Raw genomic sequence first — 15,823 nt, forward strand, 5'->3', positions numbered from 1 at the left:
GAGTACCGATACTGCAAGGAATTCTGATCCACAGTGCTGGAGTGCCTCAAGTTCAGCAAACACCCTCGACACACTCTTTAGCCAGTGTGTGGATACTAACTCCTCAAAAGGAGAAGCGGCCTGGCGCTGTTCTGGCATGTTAGAGACTATCGGACTGAAGCAGTCTAGAATTAATCGCTTAGCATAACTTGCTTAGCGTTAGTAGCTGAATTTGCTGAAGCCTTAGGATGCAAATGTGAACTCTCATCTAGATACATTGAACTTTTACCTAGATAAGTAAAAGGGGGCCCCAGAGCCGGTTCAAGCTGGAGAGATGAAGAAGTTACATGGACAGCAGGAGTAGCAATCTTGAAGCTAAGAAAAGCAGCAGCCTGGCTAGAGACAACGAAGGAACCCAATGGAGAAGGGGAAGACCCCAAACCTAACTATTACTATTGGTTCGAACTATTTCTTGAGGGGTGGTGAACTTGGATTGTAAGGGTATAATTGCCCAGGGCTGTCCTTGTGCAGGGTCCCTCTGTGGAGGCACCCAGCTCGAGCTGTAATTACCACGTGTGTCATTAAATTTTATTTCTCTCCAATCTGGCTTTGAACTTCTGCCTCAGCGGGAACCTAGGGTCGGAGCCTGTTATGGTGGCCGGCAAGCCTCATTTTCCATAACAAGCAGATGGTCCAGGAGCCACTGCTCTAGTTCTTCCTGATGGTGATACCATGCCTTTCTATCATCCCCTCAAGAGGTTAGAACGCTGGCATCTGTAAGTTGCTGTTGGGATGTTGCCTCTTGTTGACCACAACAGATGACGTTAATCTACAAGACCATCCAGCTTCCCATGTAAATGCATGGATTTGGCTCGCACAAACATCCGCTAACCTCTCTGCTTTCTGTATTGCAGGAGGACAATCAGTGGATGATGTCTTAACTACGTGTCACGTAGGTGTACCAGCTCCACTCGCGGTATTACAGACTTATATATTAAAAAAAAAAAGAGAGAGATTTCTGTTACTCCCATGAATTTATACAATTTGGGTATTGTTTCCCAAAAGATGACACCTTGGACTTACTCTTTTCATATAGCTAACATATCTAAAGCAGATATTTGCTTGCGCTTTGTAAATGCTGCCTCTGTTCTGCGGCACGTAACCAATACACAGTTAATTTGTAATGACACTATAAATGTTACCTACGCATCTGCTCACCTTATACCACCATTAGGGTGGTTCCTTCCCTGTGGCACTACAGCATATACACATGTGCCAGCCAACACCACAGGTGGCCCATGCACTGTAGGTTGTGTTACTTTAAGCATCCTTCCCTTTATGATGGAGCAGCAAAGCACCCCGCAGCATATATTCTGCATTCGTGACATTTGTAAGGCTTCTCTCCCGTGTGGATCCGCTGATGCACAATCAGGTTTGAGCTCTGGCCAAAACTTCTTCCGCACTCATTGCATATGTACTTCTTCTCCCTGGTGGGGGTTCTGCACTGGGCTTTGGATTCCTTGAGGACCGTTACGTTTCCGCCATGCGGGATGCATTGATCCACTTCCTTCCCTGCGTCGTTTCCTTCTGGTCTCCGCTCCCTCTCACACGCTGCTTCCTGCTGAGCGCCCTCCACATCGCTCCATTCCCATTTCACCGATACCACGCTGAACCCTTCCCCTCGCTCAGCACCTTCCTGGCTCAGGTCCGGCTCTGCCCTCGCCCTCCTCGTCACGCATCCTGCTGGGTTACAGACAAGAGAAATGGCTTTATTTCTGGAAGCAAAACAATGTCACGGTGTGTGGGGGGTGGTAACCCAAAACACGCAGAGCGACGCATCGAGCTGCCTCACGTCTTCGCTCTCAACACGGAGCGCACGACGGAGGACACACCTGGGGAGCACGGGGAGCTGGGGTGGCGTGTCTCTAGGGGTGGGATCCTTACCCGCCGGGGGGCTCCCGGAGCCTCCCCTTCTCGCGTGCCCTGGGCATTGGGCTCCAAGAGCTCGTCAGTCCGCTCCATGCTGCAGCCGAGCCCGCTCCGGGAGGGGAACCCCTGCTCCACGGGCTGAAATCAGCAGAGATCGCTGTAAGCGGGACCCGGGGACAGGGGGGACAGCTCGGGCGACTGAGCCAAGCCCGGGGGCGGCTCAGCGGCCCCCGCGCAGCCGGCTAAGCGCCCGCGGTGCCGGGCGGGTTGCGAGCAGCGGCGCGGAGCCAGGCACGGCGGGACAGAGCCGCCCCCGCGGCGCCGGCGCTGCCTCTCCGGGGTCCCGGTACTGCCCCTCCTTGGTCCCCGTGCAGCCCCCGGTGCTGCCTCTCCACCGCCCCGGTGCTGCCCCCGGCCTCCCCTCCGCGGCCCCCCGGTGCTGCCCCTCCGCCGCCCCGGTGCTGTCCCCGGTGCTGCCCCTCCACGGCCCCCGTGCAGCCCCCGGTGCTGCCTCTCCGCGCTCCCCGGTGCTGCCCCTCCGCCCTCCCCTCCACGGCCCCCGGAAGCCCCCGCGGTACCTGCGGCCGCGGCCCCCGCGCCGCCCGGGCAGCGCCGGGCTCGGCTCGGCTCGGCTCAGGCCGCTCCAGGCGCGGCCTCTCGGCGCTGCTCCCGCCCCTTCCTGCGCGCCGGCCCGGCCCGGCCCGACCCGGCCGCCCGGGCCCCAGCGCGGCTGCCCGGCTCTGTTGCAGCCCGGCTCGCGGCGCCGAGGCACAGGAAGTAGCAGCGGGGGCTCCAGCGCGGAGCGAGCCGGGAAGGCGCTGGAGGAGCCGGCGGGAGGCCCTGCGGGGCCGCGGCGGGCCGCGGCGCTTTCTCTGGAGGCACAAGCATCCTCCGGACCCCGGGAGCCGGGATGCGCCGCGCAGGCTGAGCAGGGGCTGCGCTGCAAGGGCTTTATGCCCCCCCTGTTTCTTCCCCTCGTTACCTGCTCAAGCAAATTTGGTGGGGCTGCAAGGCAGGGGCAGGAGCTGGCCGAGCAGGGGGATGGGACATAGTGCATGGGGGGGGGCAAACCGACCCAGAGCAGGTGTAAAATCATGCCTTGGTGGGAGCAGGCCGAACAAGAGGCGCTCGTGCGTGTAGAGTCACAGCCGGTGGGAGAAGGCAGCACTAGGACACAGCCAGAGCAGAGCTGGAGGCAGAAGCGAGGGGCAGAAGCTTTGAGCAGCAGCATGTGGCGCTGCCACTGCAAGGAGGAATCCCTCCCTCTCTCCTTCTCGCTGGGCCAAATGAGTTGTTTGCTTGGTATGGCCCGTTAGCAGGGCTCACTGGACGTGTCGTGCTCGCGCAGCGCGCCACACCAGGCTGTGGCTCCTGGCCCCCGCAGCGTCCCCTGCGCCAAGCGCTCCTACACAGCCTCTGAACTCTGAACCCCGCAGCCCCGCACCAGGTGCCGTCCTGGAAGGGCACTGGGCCAGGGCCCCCGCTCCCCTCCCAGCACGAGCCCTTACCCATTCCGGAGCTGCTGGATCCCCCGTCACGGGCTGCGAGAGAGGAGCGGCAGTGAGTCCCGGCCCTCCGCTAAGGGGACCATGAACCCTGCGCTGCCTGTGGGGAGAGCCGGGCCGGGGCAGAGCCCCCCGGCTGGGACCCAGCCATGGAGACGCCTTACGGCCGCCAGGAGCAGAGGGCAGCGCCCGAGCGCCTCAGCCTCCAGCGGCAGGACAGGAACCCTTACCCCAGCCGTGGGGCCGGGGTAAAAGCTGCAGGCTCAGGAGAGGGGCGACAAGGGCAGTCGGGGCCTGGGAAACGCCAGCCCCATGGCCGCTAGAAACCAGAGACCAAAGCCTGCCCTGCTGCTGCACCCGGCCTGGCACACAGCTGCCCCCCGGCACTCACCCGCGGCCTTCGTGTACTTGTTTTCCCTCCTCCCCGCGGGAAGAAAGAGGCATTAGCCAAAGCGGCAGCTCGCACCTGGGCTCCGCTCCGCCTGCGGGGGCCCCTCCTCATGCCCCCTTCTGCTCCCGGCCGCCAGCAGCCCCCCGAGACCCAGTCTTCCTCCCCCCAACACAATGGCCCCAGCACTTTACCCGATCTGCTCTTCCAGAACACAAAGCCGACGATGGCTGCAACGATGGCGAGCGCAGCGATGACAACCCCAATGATGATGGGCAGCAGGTTGCTCTGCGGCTCTGGAAGAGAGCGGGGCCATGAGCAGGGGCACAGAGCTGCCCCCCCAGCTGGCGCTCTGCAAGCTCCAGGCGCCCGTGCTCACCCCAGGAAAAGAGGCCGGGCTCTGGCAGGCTGGCATGCTCCACACGGCACTGGTACTCGTCCTTCTCCGCTGCGAGGGCTTCAATGCTGGCCCAGGCATGGTAGGTGCCGTCGCTGTTGGGGGCGGTGCTGCCCCGCTTGGTCTCCTGGGCTTGGACACGGCCCTTTCTCAGCCAGTTGATGGCGATGGACGGTGGGTGGAAGCCGTGAGCCCGGCACGACAAGGTCAGGAGCCCGTGGCTCTCCTTCCCCGACACTCGCACAGTGGGGCGCTCTGGGGAGGTGGCGCGAGGCAGGGAGGCAGGTCAGGCAGCTCGCGCCCAACCCCGCATGCACGCACCTGAGTCCTGCTCCCAGCTCGGGCAGCGCCCTCCGTCGCCCTGGCCCAGCGCAAAGCCCGGGGCCCGTCCCCGTCTCCGGGGCTGCCCGCCTTGCCCTCACCTCTCCTCTCCAGCGTGGCCTTCCCGTACTCCATGTATCTCTGCAGCCACTCAGTGCAGGTGTTCTCCAGGTAGTGCTTCAGTCTCTCACCAATGGCCTCATCAGCCTCCCACTTCCTCTTGGTGATTTCTGCTGCAGAATCTGCCGCGGTGAACGTCAGCGTGTCCTTGTCGAAGGCGAGGAAGTCCCTCCCATCGTAGGCACGCTGCGAAAACCCCCGGATTCCCCCGTCCTCCAGAAGGTCGCAGCCATACATGAACTGCAGTGTGTGATACCCTGAGACACAAGCAGGGAGACGGGGGCTCAGGGGCAGCCCTGGCACCTCAGAGGAGCTCGGACACCCCTTGGCAGCAGCCCCTGCCAAACCGTGGTAATGCAGGACTTTTTCCAAAGGAGAAGCAGCTTTATGCCCCCCCTGTTTCTTCCCCTCGTTACCTGCGCAAGCAAATTTGGTGGGGCTGCAAGGCAGAGGCAGGAGCTGGCCAAGCAGGGGGATGGGACAGAGCGCATGGGGGGAGCAGACTGACCCAGAGCGGGTGTAAAATCATGCCTTGGTGGGAGCAGGCCAAACAAGAGGTGCTCATGGGTGTAGAGTCACGGCAGGTGGGAGGAGGCAGCACTAGGACACAGCCAGAGCAGAGCTGGGGGCAGAAGCGAGGGGCAGAAGCTTTGAGCAGCAGCATGTGGCACTGCCACTGCAAGGAGGAATCCCTCCCTCCCTCCCTCCCTCTCGCTGGACCAAATGAGTTGTTTGCTTGGTATGGCCCGTTAGCAGGGCTTGCCAGACGTGCTGTGCTCGCGCAGCACGCTGCACCAGGCTGCGGCTCCTGGCCCCTGCAGGGTCATCTGAGCCAAGCGCTCCTACACGGCCTCTGAACTCTGTTGCCCCTCGTGCTGCCTCCCCTTGGAGCGCTTTGCAAAACCTGACCCACCTCTGCATCTCTCCAGGCCCTGCCCTTCCTTCTTGGATTTACCCCTACACACATGAAATAGCAACCTCAGATCTCAGAAGTCTTCTGAGTGGCTGTGGGGGAAGAGGGTGAATCTCTGGTGCTCTGGTTTTATTTCTTCACTGCGTGCTCCACCTGCAGTGGCCTTACCCTGGGCCAGGGCTGCCCCTGGTCACCTTCTCCAGGACGTGCCCCTTCTTTCCTTGGGCCTTTCCATTTGGGCAGGAGCCTCACAGGGAGGACGGCTGCAGTTGCCAAATACTCTTGGCTGGGTCAGGCGGGGCTCAGGGCTCTTCCGTGGCTCCGTGCCTTGACGGTCCCCTGCCAACCTGGCTGCTGTGCCCCTACAGCTCACCCCAAGCTCAGCGCTACACCCATGAGCTCCCAGCCCTCTTTATCTCCTAGGACAGGAGGAGGCTTGTGTCATAGGCTCAGGCCCTACTACGTAACCAGGGCTGGTGTTCATCTCACCTAGCTTCTGATATCTGTGTTACAGGGGACTATAAGCGGTTTTATGGGATCTATTTGGCCAGTCCTTTATAACTTGGCCTTACTGAGGTCACCTCAGCAGAGTCTGAGCCGTCGTCTTTCCGTGGATGGCTGCTGGAGATGTGCCAGTACCACACCTAGCAGCACCACCATGGAAGACGAAGCGCACTGCATCTGCCCCATAGCCCTCCGTGAAGGGCTAGACATCTGGAGATGGTCAGGGATGCAAGAGACAACAGACATCTGTAGAAATGCAGGTCTGTTCACTGGATGGAAGGAAATAAGGAAATGACACTTTTGTGCTTTGTGTGCTATAGCAGAGGAGAGTTAATCCTGCCTCCCTCACTAGGGAAAATCTGGAAATACAGAGGAAAATAAGAAAACATCCTCCTGGTGGAAACTGAAACCTCAGATGTCCCCAAGGTCTTTGTCCTGGCCCGTGGCATCCTGTTGGATGGTGCTGCCATCCACGTTCCTGTGGCCTGTGGACTGGCTTGTAGCAAGTGGCCAGCATTGATGCTACACGTAGCAACGAGCAAATGTATTTCCTCTTTGACCCACCCTCTCTGAAATATCTACAGCCTTGCTTGTGGGCAGGCTAGCTCATTCTGAACAAAGTCTCATTTTCACTGAATGATTTCCAAACCTCTGCAGGTATCCCCCTCTCCCCTGCAAACCCACACATTCTTTGATCTATACTTAAGTGCAAAGTATGTGTGAGACTTTCTGCTGCTGTCAAATATGCCACATATCTGTCTCCTGTGGACAGTCTCTGATATTTAACATGGCAGGATCTCACACTGAATGACTTTCCACACCCGGAGCACTGATTTTTCTCCCCTGTGAGTTTTCTGGTGTACAGAAAGGTGTGAGCTCTGCCCAAAGCTTTTCCCACACTCGGAGCAGGTATAAGGCTTCTCCCCCATGTGCACCCGCTGGTGTTGGATCAGCTTGGCTCTCACGCTGAAGCACTTCCCGCACTGGGAGCGCTGGTAGGGCTTTTCTCCCATGTGTGTTCTCTGAGGGACAATGAGGTCTGAGTTCTGTATGAAGCTTTTCCCACAGTCCGGGCATTTATATGGTCTCTCTCCAGTGTGCTGCCTCTGGTGTTTAGTAAGGTTTGATCCTTCACTGAAGCACTTCCCACACTCGGAGCACCAGTAGGGCTTTTCTGCTGTGTGGGTCCTCTGGTGTGCCGTTAGCGTTGAGCTCCAGGTAAAGCTTTTCCCACATTCAGGGCACTCGTACATCTTTTTGCCAGTGTGCACTCTCTGGTGTGTCACAAGGCTGGAGCTCCTGTTGAAGCACTTCCCGCACTCAGAGCACTGGTAGGGCTTCTCCCCAGTGTGGGTCCTCTGGTGGATGATGAGGTCGGAGCTCCGCATGAAGCTTTTCCCACATTCAAGGCACTTAAATGGTTTCTCTCCTGAGTCATCTCTTTGAGGTGTAATGAAGTCCAAGCCCCAGCTGGCCTTCTCTCCACATTCAGAGTTCAGCGTGCATCTGTCTGCAGGGTGGATGTCCTCCTGGACTGGTGCTTCTCCGAGGTGGTCATCACCTCCTCCACAGTGAGCCGTTCTCCTCTCCATCTTCTCCATTACTGGACTCCACTGGCTCTCGCAGGCTCTTGCCTGACCGGCGCTCTCAGCAGTCTTCTCTTCCAACATCAACGCTGATGTTACAGGCACTCTCACCTGCTCAGGATCGTGGTGTTGGGTACCCTCCTCCTCCTGAAGCTCCCTGTCTCTCCCAGCACCTGTGTGACACAGAGAAGCCAGACAGGTTATTTCTTAGGCCAGGTAGAAATAATATCTGTGGGAAGGGGTAAAAAAATCTAATGCGCAAACTAATAAATCAGGGAAATTGGCTGAGGGTGCAGCAATTCTGCTTCCATGGTTTCTCAGGGACAGAAGAATGGGAAGTCAACAGAGAGGAAATATCTTCTAATTTCCAGTCAGCATCAGTGGAACTGTATTGCATAGTAGGACACATCACATTTTGGCTAAAATCCTGGTATGGGTTTGGTAGGATATGAAAGTTCATGCTGACGTAGATTGTCACGGTCTGTGTCAAAGGTCCCATGTCCTCACCTGCGTGTCGGCTGCGGAGTGTTTCTTTTTCCTCTGTTTCTTGAAGATCAGGGACCCAGAGCTCTTCCCCCTCTTCCATCTGGGTGAGCCAATCTGGTCTAGCAGTGGGAAAACCTGTTCCAGAGGGGGAAATCAGGAGATAATAGCATGAGTGACTTCAGAATTGCAGAGTATTTGTAAAATTAAAGGAATGTTAACCTTTCCCTGGCCTGGCAATGGGAATATGGTCATCTTGGCTACCTGGGCTCTACGGGTGTCTGCACGAACATGATTCTTCCACCCAGCTCTCACAGAAGGCAAACACCAAACATTTGACCTGCACAGGCCAAAGCCAATCTTTGGGATGGAGCTAATTCAGGTAAAGATCCTCATGGGGAAGAAAAATATTTCCATCCACTTGGAAAAAATATCAAAGAGAAGAAGAGAGAGCTTTTCTGTAAGGTTCCTTCTCACTCTGTCTCACAGGAAGAGCTTCAAGGAGATGATCTGTCTCACTCCTGAGCACTGCAGAGCTCAATCCATCTGAAAACTGAGAGCAGCTAGACCATAAAGGCTCTGAGAAAAATCTTTAGAGAGCTCTTGGCTCCCGGCGCTCGACGGCACAGGACTCCTCACCCAGCAATGTCACGTTCTCGTAATTCTCCAGCATGACGTCCACAAAGTGAGTTCTCTGCCTTGGGTCCAGCAGGGCCCACTGCTCCTTGGTGAAATACACAGCCACCTCCTCAAAGGTCACGGGCTCCTGGAAGAGCAAGAGACCCTCCTTTCAGTATCTGTTGCCTCAGCCCCACCATTTAAGAGGAAGAACCACCAAAACCCAGAGGTCCTGGGAGAGGAAGAAGCAGAGCTGCTTTAGCCTGTCCCAAGAAACCAAGAGAGCACACAGTGTTCAGATGCAGAAGCGAGGGCTTGCCGTTCCTCCCAGGAGATGGGGTGGATGAGGAGGAGACTCACAGACCTGAAAACAAACCTCCAAGTAAGACCCAGGGATGAAACCCCAAAAGGAAACCAAAGGTCTGCTCATTCCCACCTGGATGGCAGGCAGTGAAGGGTGACTTTTCCCAGTGCCTGTGCAGCTGCTTCTTGTCTAGCTTGCTGCAGCCTACATCTAGGGCATTGAAACATCGGCAGAGAATGAGGCAAGTTTTTGTACCCACAAATAGGTGTTTCCTTTTCCCAAATGGCTGGTTTTCTGCTCTGATATACAAACGTTCTTGCTAACGGAATGTATTTTGTTTTCCTGCACATCATCCCTCTTTTTATTCAGTTGGTTTCCTCTCCCATCTCCAGAGTGAGCCCCAAACATACCCCGTTAAGTTGTCTACCTGAGCCAGTTTCAAGGTAGTTATCTTTTTTCTGGTGTTTCAGGACACTTGGTTATTCTGGAGTAAGACACAGCAGCCCATCAGTGCTAGAAAAGAAGAAGGCAGAGGCTTCAAAAAGCTTTTCTGCCAGCACTTCTCCATCCCCTTTTCACCCTTCCCAAATCTTGCATGGTCCATGTCTCACCACAAGCAAATCAGCAAGGCACTTTCTAAACTTCCTTCTGGGAAAAAAGCCTCTAAAATCAAAGGTGGGGAATAATGAAAGAGCAGAGAGTGCTTCTGAAGGGAAGACTTCTTTGAAGGTCAGCTTGTGCTGGAAATTTGGACCTCACTAGGATGACTTTTATTCTTGCAAAAGCTTATTTTGTAAATGCTGGTTTCCACGTATTTACTTTCCCACTCCCACTGGGTACACTGGTATTATTGGAAACAGAGGAACACAAAGTATCCAGGCTCAGTTGGATGGTAGATGCAGGGTATCTACTGCAAAGAAACAGTTGATACTTTTCCAAGGATCCCAAAGGAACACGAAATCAAGATGTAAACTGCTTCCTACCCACCATCGCCAGGAGGAAAAAAATCTATTTGACTAGGACAAGTCTTCTGCCCTCAAGCCTAGATCAGGTTGCTCAGTTCTGTGTCCTACCAAGATCTAAATATCTCCAAAGACGGAGATCTCCCATGCCTCTGTCCCCATATTTGACCATCCTCAGGATGAAGGGGGGAGGTTCCTCCCTTATATTTAATCAGAATTTCCCATCTTGCAAATTCTGCCTGTTGCCTTTCATCCTGTTGCTGGGTGCCTCCAAAAGCCTGGCTCCAGCTGCTCTACAACCCCATTAGGCAGCGGCAGACAGCGATTCAATCCCCCTTTGCTGTCTCCTCTCCACGCTGGACAAAGCCACCACCCTCAGCCTCTGCCCATCCATCTGGACCTCCAGTCCCACCAACTTGGTGGCTGCCGCTGGGCTCGCTCCAGCCTGTCCCTGTCTGCCCATTAACCTCTCATGGGCAGACAGCTCATGTCATGAATATTTGATCGTTAGAAAATGAAATGAGAAAGATGAGAGACTGGGCAGAACTGGACAGTGAGAGAGCAAGGGGCTAGTCTGCTAGCTGGCTACTTAAAGAAGTAATACTTATACTGATAGCGTGGCTATAAGGAGACGTTATCAACACCTAAGAATTAAGTAGAATGTTAAAGGTGACAGAGAACTGTTTGCCCTGTCACCTGTGCTCGTTAGGGACCTCACAGCGCTGGTGGCGACATGTCCCCTGCTGTCTCCAGTGTTCCTTCCCTGAGCAGGAGGGGCCCATACCCAACCCAGGCAGGTGCAGGGAGGCCTGTACCCACCCCCAAAGGTGCCGGAGGGTCCGTATCCAGCCCCAAAGGTGCAGGGGGACCCGGAGCCACCCCAGGGGAAGTGCAGAGGACGCACCCATACCCACCTCCAGAGGTGCCGGAGGGTCCGTCTCCAGCCCGGTGCCGCTGCAGGGGGACCTGCATCCAGCCTGGGGCGGCTGCAGGGGGATCTGGAGCCACCCGAAGGCTCCGGCCCTGCCCCGCAAAGCCCCCAGCACCGTGCCGCTTATCGGCGCTGCGGCATCGCAGCCGGATCTCCCAGCCCCGGGGCTGCTTGGGCTCTGCTTTGTTCTCGGCTCCGGCAGCCCCAGACCCTTCCTGTTTTCGCCCGCCCCTTCCCGTGGCCCCCCCGCCCGGTCCTGCCCGGCCTGCAGTCCCCACCCGGCGCCAGCCCCGCTGGGTGCGCGCAGCCCCAGAGCCTGGCGGCAGCGGCAGCACCCGCGGAGGGCAACTGCCTCCGGCTCCCAAATCTTCTTCACTCCAGTTGCAAAACTCTTTCACAGCGAGGAAAGATTCCATGACAAAAAAAGCACTGGGAGCCCCCACTGCCTCGCCTTCACGTTCGTGTGCAAACCTTTATTGACCACAGTTCTGCTGAACAGCAGCTTGGCAGGACAGAGCGCAAGAGAAATAAGAGCCCAGACACCCTCCCCCCATTCAGCTCCAAGCACATGTCAAGGAAACCCAGGCACCTGGGGGACTCCGGGCACCTCGTGCCAGCAGAGTCCATTGAACTGCTGGTGCAAGGCCAGTGTGACGGAGGGGAGAGGAAGGTGGAGAGCCGGGGCAGAGCCTCTGCTCCTTCCTGGGCTCACGTGCACGGCCCCGAGAGGTGCCAGTGGGCGAGAGAGCAGGGTTTTTGCCCCAGCAAAGGCAGCACAGTGCAGGGGAGAGGCCAGGACACCTGGGCGATTCAGGCAGGGCCTCTCACCCTCCTCAGAGCCTCCCAAACCTCCTTCCCTTCTCCAGGACGAGGAATGGAGCCCCAAAGAGCCCCTGTCCCCCTCAGCCACTGCCTGCTCCCTGGGTTTGGGCAGAGCTGAGCTGACCATCTGCTGCTGCAGGAGCAAGGAGGGGAGCAGAAGGAGCATCTGGGGAAGGACAGGAGGCCTCCGAGGCTGGAGATGAGGTGGGGTGAGGTGCGTGTGTGTGGGGAGTGCTGTTGCTGGGGCCCAGCCACACTGCTCCTTTTTCCACACAAAACCAAGGGCGGATCCTCCCCCAAACCAAAGGGAATGACTGGAACGTGTAGATCTCGGCCCCATTATCAGCACTGACAAATGTCACCTGCCCTCCTGTGCAATCCAGACACACCCAGATCCTCTTGGGGACTGGGGACAAGGACAGGGGGGTGGGAGGGGATGTGAGAGCCTCAAACTTTCCCTTCCAGTACTGCACAGCCCAGATCCCTTTGTCAGGGCTCAGCTTAATAGGTCCCTTCCTCCTCAACGACTCCCTGGCCACCCCCACGGCCCAGTGTGGCTCAGCACCCACCTGCACCTCCACCTCCCACCAGTGCCTCCCCGCAGTGAACACCTCACGACCCAGCACACAGAGTGAAGAATTGAATCTCTTGTGGGAGTTCGGAAGGTTCTGCCGTGTCTCTCCCCATCTCACGCTTCTGCAGTCCTCAGACAGGATGAGCTGGGGATGAGCTGTGTCTGGATCCAGGGAAACCTCCTCTGCAGGCACAAGAAGAGTCAGAGTGTCAAGGGCAGAGGCTCAGCCCTGGGCAGGCTTTCACCTCTCTGGGGAAGGGTCTGCCCTGCTGAGGTGGAGACGTGGCACCTTCTTCCACCCAGGAGAAACAAGGACTGAGGCCCTCAAGTTCATGGTGCAAGGTACAAGTTCTGCCCAGCCATGCACTGCCTGAGGACAGGGACTGCCCAGCACTGCCCCTGCACTGCCCAGACCCATTGCCCCCCATGCACACAAAGAAAAAGAGCGTGATACCCCTAGGAGGAAAGAAAGGGCAGAGGATTAAACAACAAAATGGCTTTACCTTTGTATATAGGCAAAACGAGTCTTCTCCACGCTGCAAGGAAAGACGAGAGCCGGTTACAACACACAGCCTGTCCCCAGGCAGGGACACACTGTGGACATGGGCAGGCGACAGGGTCCAGCCCTGTTCTCGTCACCCAGCGGTGGCCACAGTTCCCTGCACATCACACTGGGGTTTCCCCAGGGCCCAGCCACTGCACTGCTGCAGAGGACGGGCAAAGAGGGAAAGGGCTGAGCACCCGGAGCCTGGGCAAAGGCTCAGCTCGGTGACCAGAGCTCGCGGCGCAGGGAGACTCACCCAGTTCTGCAGCTTGTTCTCCTGGAAAAACACCAAAAGCAACATGTGATCAGAGCAGGGTCTTCTCCTGCCAAGGCTGCTCCCTCAGGAGGGGAGAGAGCTTGGGTGTGGCTCCTGTGCACTAAAATCCCTTCTGTTTTGAGGGCTGGCTAATGTGAAAAGAGTGTGTACTCCCGCAGAATGGCTCCGTACCAGCCTGCCTCCTCCCAGACCCTCAGCAGCAGCCACGAAAAACAGCTCAAGGGCTTCCCAGAAACTCCCGAGTTCATCCTCACTCAGGACAGAGCTTTGGGGGCTCAGTCTGGAAGACTGACACCTTGCTTGGAAAGCCCTGAACTTGGGACAACCGTCAGGAAAAGCTACCTCTATTCAGGAGGGACCAGATTTTTGCAGGGGTTTTACAAGTGGAACCAGGAAAAAGAGACTCACTCAGCTCCATGGTCTTTGCCTCTGAAAAGCAAGAGAAAATGAAGAGTCATCAGCAGAGGAGCTTCCCATCCCCAAGATATGACTCCAGGAGAAGGCATTGCTGGAGATGGTTCTGACCCCCTGAGGATTTTGCTTCTCTCCCCCATACTCAGGGAATGGGCAATGCACAGACACTAGCAGGACAGGCCCTCATCCCAACCTGCTGCATCCCCGTGCTGGGGACATGGACAACACTGAGACTCAACCTGTGCTTTATTTAGCCCAAATGTTGTGTTACCATCAGGCAATAACCCAAAACAACAAGCGAGTGTCCATCCCAGGCACACAGCTCTAGAAAGCTTTTTGAACTGGATATGTGTGGAGGGTCATGACAGGGTTAAGTTGGAGGGGAACTGCAAGTAGCAAGCCGTGGGAAAAGGTGAATGGGGAAACTGCTGCTAGCTCAAACAAAGAAGAGTCTCAACAGGAGCAAGCATACACAAGGACACCGGTACAGCTGGGAATGATACATCGTGAGAAAGTACAGATAAACCAGCAGAAGCCGGTGGGAACCAAAGCTAAGAACAAGACAGCATTTCTCCAACAAAGAAGCAAACAGCAAAGTACAAGGCATGATCATTGCGTGCGTGATCGGTGCAATGATTGGCTACCTGTGACATAATCTGCATAATGATTGCCGTAGCAAAGTGTATCTGTGAAATCGCTGAAGTAGCTGACTTTTTAGTATAAATATGTGTTAGAATAAACAATCAGGGTCTCAGGATGCAAACCCTCCTGAGTCCGTGCTTTAATCCGCCACAGATATGGAGGAAGAAGACTCCCTCATCTCTCTGCACTGTTGCTCTGAAAAGCAAAGGAAAAGCAAGAGGCCAGGCACCACAGAGCTTCCCATCACCAAGGGACAACCACAGGAGAAGGCATCACTGCGGATGGCTGTGCTCCCCTCATTTTATTTCTCTCCCCCAGACCCAGAGAACACCTAATGCACAGACATGCCCAGAACATGCCCTGGGACCAGCCTACTGCACCCCTGTGCTCCATGGGCACACACAACCCACCACCTCAGCCAGGCCTTCTTGTAACCCAAATCATTGCTTCAGACAACACGCAAAAAGCATCAAGCCAGTCTCCATCCCAACGACAAAACACTGTGGAAAGGTTTCAGAAGTGGAAATGTGGAAAGATGACTCACCCAGACCTCTGGACTGTTGCTCTAAAAAGAAAAGCAGAAGGATAAGGACATTAGCAGGGGACCGGCCTTTGGCAGCACAAGCAACTCTGGAAGGGGCAGGCCCTGCTCTCTGCGTTCTTTCCCCCTTTCCCTTCCCGGACCCAGGGAACGGGCAATGCACAGACACTCGCAGGCCACTAAGCCCTCACACTCTTCAAGCTCCCAAGAAATAAGCAAAACCAACAAGTGAGTGTCCATCCCTGGGGCACAGCTCTAGAAAGCTTTTCTTAACTGGATTTGGAGGAAGAAGTCTCCCTCATCTCTCTGCACTTTCTCGGAAAAGCAAAGGAAAAGGAAGAGGCCATGCACCACAGAGATTCCCATCCCTGAGGGATAACCACAGGAGAAAGCATCCCTGGAGATGGCTGTGCTCCCCTCATTTTATTTCTCTCCCCCAGACCTCTTGAACAGCTAATGCACAGACACTCCCAGAACATGCCCTGGGACCAGCCTACTGCACCCCAGTGCTCCATGGGCACACACAAACCCCACCTCAGCCAGGCCTTCTTGTAACCCAAATTATTGCTTCAGACAACACGCAAAAAGCATCAAGCCAGTCTCCATCCCAACGACACAACACTGTGGAAAGCTGTCAGAAGTGGAAATGCAGAAAGACGACTCACCCAGATCTCGGGACCGTTTCTCTACAAAGAAAAGCAGAAGGAAGAGGAGATTAGCAGGGGACCTGCCTTTGGCAGCACAAGCAACTCTGGAAGGGGCAGGCCCTGCTCTCTGCATTCTTCCCCCCTTTCCCTTCCCGGACCCAGGGAACGGGCAATGCACAGACACTCGCAGGCCACTAAGCCCTCGCACTCTTCAAGCTCTCAGGCAATAACCAAAACCAACAAGCCAGTGTCCATCCCAGGCACGCAGCTATAGAAAGCTTTTTTTGAACTGGATATGGAGGAAGAAGACTCCCTCATCTCTCTGCACTCTTTCTCGGAAAAGCAAAGGAAAAGGAAGAGGCCATGCGCCACAGAGCTTCCCATCCCCAAGATACAACCACAGGAGAAGGCATCCCTCGAGA

General features: G+C 56.2%; 3 protein-coding genes across 39 annotated transcripts in view; all 3 read right to left on the reverse strand.

The window, feature by feature from the left end:
* LOC136994709 (butyrophilin subfamily 1 member A1-like) overlaps positions 1-15,823 on the reverse strand; it is a 77,113-nt gene that overhangs the window by 28,125 nt on the left and 33,165 nt on the right. For 34 of the 37 annotated variants that reach the window (XR_010886653.1, XM_067313678.1, XM_067313687.1 and 31 more), the window contains 2 exons: positions 15,420-15,440; positions 14,758-14,778 (listed from right to left, as the gene is read on the reverse strand). The exons of 1 other annotated variant lie outside the window; for it this stretch is intronic. Coding sequence is in view for 35 of the 36 variants with exons in the window: in XM_067313678.1 (XP_067169779.1) it covers positions 14,758-14,778; positions 15,420-15,440 (42 nt within the window). In the remaining variant the exon portion in view is untranslated. Of the gene's footprint in view, positions 1-11,392; positions 12,520-12,839; positions 12,873-13,136; positions 13,158-13,565; positions 13,587-14,757; positions 14,779-15,419; positions 15,441-15,823 lie in introns of those variants that run through there. 2 more of the 37 variants (XM_067313712.1, XM_067313715.1) reach the window with 2 other exon arrangements.
* LOC136994739 (class I histocompatibility antigen, F10 alpha chain-like) lies at positions 1,646-4,907 on the reverse strand. The gene is made up of 6 exons (XM_067313857.1): positions 4,621-4,907; positions 4,181-4,453; positions 3,996-4,097; positions 3,417-3,449; positions 1,924-2,046; positions 1,646-1,722 (listed from the first exon to the last, which is right to left on the reverse strand). The coding sequence occupies exons 1-5, from the start codon at positions 4,874-4,876 to the stop codon at positions 1,988-1,990; spliced, it is 723 nt and encodes a 240-aa protein (XP_067169958.1). The 5' UTR covers positions 4,877-4,907; the 3' UTR covers positions 1,646-1,722; positions 1,924-1,987.
* Positions 6,817-8,870, reverse strand: LOC136994719 (zinc finger protein 391-like). The gene is made up of 3 exons (XM_067313786.1): positions 8,765-8,870; positions 8,150-8,263; positions 6,817-7,815 (listed from the first exon to the last, which is right to left on the reverse strand). Exons 1-3 carry the CDS (start codon positions 8,796-8,798, stop codon positions 6,839-6,841), a joined length of 1,125 nt encoding a protein of 374 aa, XP_067169887.1. The 5' UTR covers positions 8,799-8,870; the 3' UTR covers positions 6,817-6,838.

The sequence above is a fragment of the Apteryx mantelli genome, chromosome 32, assembly GCF_036417845.1.
Source record: "Apteryx mantelli isolate bAptMan1 chromosome 32, bAptMan1.hap1, whole genome shotgun sequence".
Lineage (NCBI taxonomy): Eukaryota > Metazoa > Chordata > Aves > Apterygiformes > Apterygidae > Apteryx > Apteryx mantelli.